At 45.2% G+C, this 6,541-nt stretch overlaps 1 protein-coding gene across 1 annotated transcript; it reads left to right on the top strand.

Annotated features, from left to right (window-relative positions):
- The first annotated feature begins 5,042 nt into the window (after positions 1–5,042).
- Positions 5,043–5,768, top strand: LOC120695104 (agamous-like MADS-box protein AGL29). The gene has a single exon (XM_039978417.1). The coding sequence runs from the start codon at positions 5,043–5,045 to the stop codon at positions 5,766–5,768; it is 726 nt and encodes a 241-aa protein (XP_039834351.1).
- The last annotated feature ends 773 nt before the right edge of the window (positions 5,769–6,541 follow it).

The raw sequence follows: 6,541 nt of genomic DNA, 5'->3' as shown, positions 1-6,541 counted from the left end.
CGGGCAACATCAAAGCGCGTCACCTTTGTGATGACATAGGTGACGTGCAACATCAAGGCGCGTCACCTTTGTGAATTTTATTAATATTTGAACATGCAATTTTAAAAAATTCAAATGGTCTCAAATCAAAAATTGGTCTATATAAAAGTTGTAGGCATAAACCAGATCTACAACTTTGTAGTTCAATATTTTTCCAGTTGAGGTTGTTTTGGCACCCAAATATATGGTTTAAATTTTGAATTTCAAATTTTGAAAATTTTCAAATGACCTCAGATGGGAAAATGGTTTATACAAAAGTTGTAGCTCGTGACCAGATCTACAACTTTGTAGTTGAAAAGTTTTTCATTTGAGATCGTTATAGCTGTGAAACAGGTTATATAAGACATTAGAAAGTGATGATAAAGGAAAAAATATCTCATTGTTGGTCACATGTGATGGTGTAGCCCAGTGGTAGGGAAGGGTACGCGCGAGGCTGAGGTTGTGGGTTCGAATCCTGGTGTCGCCTGAAAAAATCGCACGCGCGCATATTCGCGCAAAAAATTGGGCTAAGAATACCATAGGTGATGGCTCATATTGATGCTCGTCACCTTTTACCTATATAGGTGACGGTCTTTTGCCCGTCATTTTTCTGTGCTAATCAGTGACGATGTACAAGTGACGGGCGCGATGCCCGTCACCTTAGAGAGATGACGCCCGTCACTATAGACCTTCCCTCACATAGTGATATACTGTCAAAATATGATGTCATCAAACCAATAAAGTATGATAGGATCAAATTATTATGCTTTCAAGCAAGCCATTACTTTCACTCATTCATTATCTTCTTTTTTGACTCGTTTTGTAGCCATGACATGTTTATAAGCCCTTGATTCTAGTTTGCCAAGTGCAGCTACAAGTTATTAAACTTTTGAACAATCTTCGAGCATGACTGTTATGTAACACCTAGCAAGACAGGATATTGCGTCAGATGTAAAAAAAACCATCAAGCTTTCTTGATTGATATATACTCATTGATATTCTCTACGCATGCTAAGCCAAAATTTAATGTATTTGAGTGTATTAAGTTATATCTATAAAAAATAAGTTTGCAATATAATTGAAATGACATTGCATTAATTTTGAGAGTACATGGACCTATATGATAACCAAAGTTTAAAGGTCTAGATATGTATTTTCAAAGTATAGGAACTTAGATGACACCTGAAACCAAGTTTAAGGGGTAATATGCAATTTGAGAGTATAGGTGCCTAGCTAAGTGACACAGGCAGACAAGTTTCAGAACCAGTTATGCACTTTACTCAATATCATGCAACACTACGAGACGGTGGCAGTACATTTCCTTTATGACTATATATATGGAGTCCTCCTATATATACACTCTTGGAAAAAAAATTAATAGCTTTTTGCTCATGTGGTAAGCCAGACAAGTAATTGAACAATATGTTCATGTGAAGAAGTAGCGTCAATATTAACTTTGAACTAAAGAGTTCTCGAATGGTTGGTGGAACTTATATGTTGTGCAGAATGTGTATGCTTCAACAACATCAAGAGACTACAAATAGTATGCACTTCTCTACAGCCTTGGCCAAGTGGTAAAGCTTGAAAACAAGCAGTTGAGTTTTCTCTAGAAGATGTTGTGCATGATGCTAGCAAAAAGCGTTGAGTTTCTTGGTGTGGCCTGGCGATAGCAGATGTGGGCATCGGAGGCATCTGGAATTGAAGCTTCAGAAGGATTTGTACATAGAGCAAGCCCCTAGGATTTGACGTATGCTGAGACATTTGATACTGTTCGCTGGAGGACTCAGCTCTCGCCGTGGCACACACTGGGCAGACTACGGGCACGGCTCGCTCTCCAACGCCAGGGATATGCTGCCGAGGAAGCCATCGCAAGAGCGAAGCCTTCGTCCCCAGAGCCGGCCGTCGTCTGTTGGGTCGTCGCAATCACTACGGGACACAAGCTATTTGCCGTGTGCTAAATGCACACGGCAAATATTTTGCCGTGTGTAACACACGGCAAACTACAACTTTGCGGTTCACTACTATACAGATCTTTATCAAGGCGGACAAAAATCATTAAGCGAGGCGGCTTTTGCAACCGCCTCGGACCCAACGTCACGATTCATCACGGCATTAACCGAGGCGGGTATAGAAGGTTTCTATACCCGCCTCGGTAAATGGTATAAAAGAATTAAAAAAAAGACAAGCCCAGCAATCCCATCACGGGCCCGCCAATCCCATCGGCCGCTGCCACCGCTCCAGCGTTGTGCGCCCCGCCGTGCCACTGCTCCAGGCCGCGCCGCTGTGCCCCGCCGCGCCGCTGTGCCCCGCCGCGCCCGCAGCTACCGTCGGAGGAGCGAGCAGTGATGCCGCTGTTCCAGCCAACGTGGATTTGGGCTTCCCGGCCGGTGGCCGCGTCCACTGCCGGCCACAGCAGTCGCGGCTGCAGCCTCTGCGGGCTGGCAGACCTGGCAGCATAGGGGGGAGGGGGCCGCGCCACTAGGAGGGAGGGTGTCGGGCCCACGCGCCGCCGCCACAGGAGAAGGGGGCTGAGCCCCGCGCGCAGGGGCCACGCTGCTAGGAGTGAGGGCACCGCCCGCCGCAATGCTGTGGCTGAGGCCGGGTCCGCCTGCCGCAACACCGGGCCCGCCGCGCCGAGGCTGCCGCCCGCGCCGGTTGGAGGGGAGGGAGGGAGAGAGTGGAGGGGGAGGGGGCGGCGCCGGTTGCAGGGAGGAAGGGAGAGAGTAGAGGGGAAGGGGGCGGCACTGGTTGCAAAGAGGGAGGGAGCGAGTTGAGGGGAGGGGGCGCCGCCGCTCTGAGGAGAGAGAGAGAGGAGAGTGCGGCTTGAGAGAGTTAGGGTTAGGGTTCTGCTGTGTTATATAGTCCTTCTATGCAACTAGGCTCATATGGGCCTGGTCTGGGCCTGGTCTATTAACCGAGGCGGACCACTATTAGAGAACCCCCTCTGAAAATAGAAGTATTAATCAAGGCAGTTATTTTAATGATGATCGCCTCGGTTAATCGATTTTGCGAGGCGGTTAATAAAAAATTACCGCCTCAGTTAATACTTGGCATTAACCGAGGCGGTTATTTTTCTGCCCGCTTCGGTGATGCTTAAAAAAAGGTCGCAGTAAATCGTTTTCTGTAGTAGTCGTTTCTGGTAGTGAATGTTTTCAAATCGTATTATTAAACTAGTCGTAAGACCACCGATAAGATGATTAGTCGCGATTAGTCGTCGATCAGTCGAGCCTAGTCGGTTCTAGTTGTAGTCTAGTCGTCCTGTATATTATTCCAGGATCGATACTATATATATCGGACCCATATACAATATATAGTATGTTGTTTAAAGTAAATATCAAGATAATGTTGATGGTCAGATACTCATATGGTCACTAACTTTGTAATTTGTGAGTTTTAATTTGTGAATTAGACTAAAAGAGCACTAGACTAGTAGAGTTAAAACAACAAGAAGATAGAGGAGATATATACACTGACCGTTAAGAAAATATTGATGCAGAATCTAAACTCCAAAGTATCCAAACACAAGAAAACCAGGTTGGCAAGTAGTTGCTCACAGGGGTGGCCTGCGGCTTGCTGCGCAACAGCTGGAAGTAACGCTGAGACTTATATACCTAAATCTAAACCTAATGGGCCACCAGATTATACCCAGGTCCAAACTTGATGCACACTAAAACTAGTCGTCCACTCACTAATCATACGACTAATCACGGTTAGTCGATGATTAGTCGGACGACTAGAGTTCTAGTCGAGGTAATCAAGTCGGTGGCCTTTATCGGTAGCAGTGGACCGATAAGGGTGATTAGTCACAACTAATTGCGATTAGTCGGATGACTTAAAAACATTACTCATCGGGACAGGTAGGATGAAAGGCGCCGCTGGTTGGTCCAGACACAACCAATGATAAGCAAAGTTTAAAGGTCCACATATGTATTTTCGAAGTATAGGAGACGGTGACATAGCAGGCTGACAAGTTTTAAGGACTGGTCATACACTTTACTCAATATCATGCAACACTAGGAGGCGGTGGCAGTACATTTCCTTTATGACTATATATATGGAGTCGTCTCTCGAAAAAAAATAGCTATGTTCATGTGAAGAAGTGGCGTCAATATTAACTTTGAACTAAAGAGTTCTCGAATGGTTGGTGGAACTTACATGTTGTGCAGAATGTGTATGCTGCAACAACATCAAGAGACTATAAATAGTATGCTCTTGCGCTCCCTTTCTTCTCTGGCCAGAATCCCACGATGAGAACTAGGTCCACGTGTGCGCCACGTCATGGCGGACCTCGTGAGGATTAGGGATAGAATTTGAACGGTCAAAGCCCGGGACCCATAGCTATCGAAATCATTAGCTGATGGGAGGACTACAACCAGCACACATAAAAGTTCGAGTCACAGTGTGGCTGTATTATATTCCAGACCATTGTAACCGAAAAAAAATTAACTACATTCCATACTAACACAACGTATGTATTTGCTAAATCACTCTGTTCGGCAGCTCCAGCAGCCTCCAGCCCAACAGTATTTTCCTCTCATACCGCTTCAGCACCAGCTTCCAGCCACCAGCCAGCCAACAGTATTTTTCTCTCACACCACTCTAGCCATCAACTCCAACTCCAGCCCAGCGAACAGAGCGAATATCTACAAACGTGTTCCAGATGTATAATGTGGGATCCAACTATAATCCAGCTCAAATAACGTACATATTCAAATCTTAATCTGCAGATCATCTTAGTTTCCACTTTGATCCCATATCTGTTTCGTTGCCACTTTCATCCAAAAAATGGGCTAAATTCCAAGTTCACACACAATCAAATGCCACCCAACTATAATAATGTGGAATCCAGCCATATTGATTCAGCACGAAATGACAAACATTCAGATCACTGCAGATATTAGTTTCCACTTTTATCCCCATGTATCTGCCTATATAAACGCTTGCTTTGTCTACCAAATTACCATTGCATCCCATCTCCACCCACACAATACTCGTAGGCTTAGTCAAGAAACCGCACAGACGCCATGGAGATGGCGAAGGGTAAGAAGTCCAAGGGAAGGAAGAAGACCGAGATCAAGCCCATCGAGAACGAGACAGCGCGTCAGGTACGCTTCTCCAAGCGCCGGCAAGGCCTGTTCAAGAAGGCCAGCGAGCTCTCTATTCTCTGCGGGGCAATGGTTGCTGCTGTCGTGTTCTCAGCGAGTGGTAGGTCCTTCTCCTTTGGCCATCCCTCCTTTGATGATGTTGTGAACAGATTCCTCAGTCCGGTCCCTACTGATGCGCCTGCGCCGGGTGGCAATGAGGAGGGGTCCATGACAGATGCTGTCCGTAGGCTGAACATGGAGTACTTAGAGTTGGAGCAGTCACTGGAGGCTGAAGAGAAGAGAAAGGAGAGGTTGCAAGAGGCAACCGAGAAGTTAATGGGTGAACGCGTGATGCAGTGGCTGAATGCTAATATCTTTGAGTTGGGTCTAGATGAGCTCCAAGAGTTTCAAAAGAAACTGGAAGAGATACATGTTATTGTCAAACAGAAGGTCGATGAGGTGATGGTTGAAGGGAGGCAAACCCCAAGGTCACTGCCACACCCACCTATGGAGATGGCTTCGACCTCCCAGAGTGCCTATCCCAATCCCTATGGCTTCGACCTCCCTGAGTGCCTATCCCAATCCTATGGCTTCGACCTCCCTGAGTGCCAATCCCAATCCTATGGCTTCCTCATCAGCTCCGAGTTCGAGCCTTGCACTGATTGATGGATTTCAAGTCAGTAATGATCCCTTGCTGCTTGGTGGTGGTGTCCATGGGGTTGGTGGCCTGGGGAACTTCCCCAACAACCAAAATCTTGGTTGATTGCTACAAATTTAATATGTTATGAATAATATGATCAGTCATAGATGCATGCATGTACTGATCATTTACAATTGGGCACAAGTGTTGTGTACCTTGATTTCTGATGTTGTATGTGTGTCACCAAAAGATATCTATGACTGGTTGTTAAGATATAATCTAGGAGTTGTTACCATTGGGACTATTTGTAAAACTTCATATGTATGGTGTACTTCATAGTAATGAATCTGGTGATGTGATGTTTGATGTTTGCACGTTCCCTGCAATGAGATAGCAACTGCTGTTCCGATGTTTTCGATGAAGTTGCACATAATCTCTAGGGCTTTATGTACTTAATGGTTTGCGACAGCAGGTAATGCGACAATAGTTTCATTACAAAATTGCTGTGAACTAGCTATTAAAACCGAACAGGGATTTATTGAAATTCCTGTGGAGCTATATTTTAGACTTGAGTTTATTTCCCATGGCAGTTTGAAGGGCTTGTCATGAGGGTAATTGTATCCATAGACGGTATGCTCCCATCAGATGTAACTGTTTTGATAGGCCGGACATGGTTATATACTGGACAATGTTTTATCTTCTTTCCGTGTCCACTATTGTATTTGGCTGATACAGTTTCTATTATTCTAGCCATGTGAGTTACAGATCGAACATTCGAAATAACCTCTTGATCCAACAC

The sequence above is a fragment of the Panicum virgatum genome, chromosome 2K (genome assembly GCF_016808335.1).
Source record: "Panicum virgatum strain AP13 chromosome 2K, P.virgatum_v5, whole genome shotgun sequence".
Classification (NCBI taxonomy): Eukaryota; Viridiplantae; Streptophyta; class Magnoliopsida; order Poales; family Poaceae; genus Panicum; species Panicum virgatum.
This window is presented reverse-complemented; position numbering and strand designations above follow the sequence as displayed.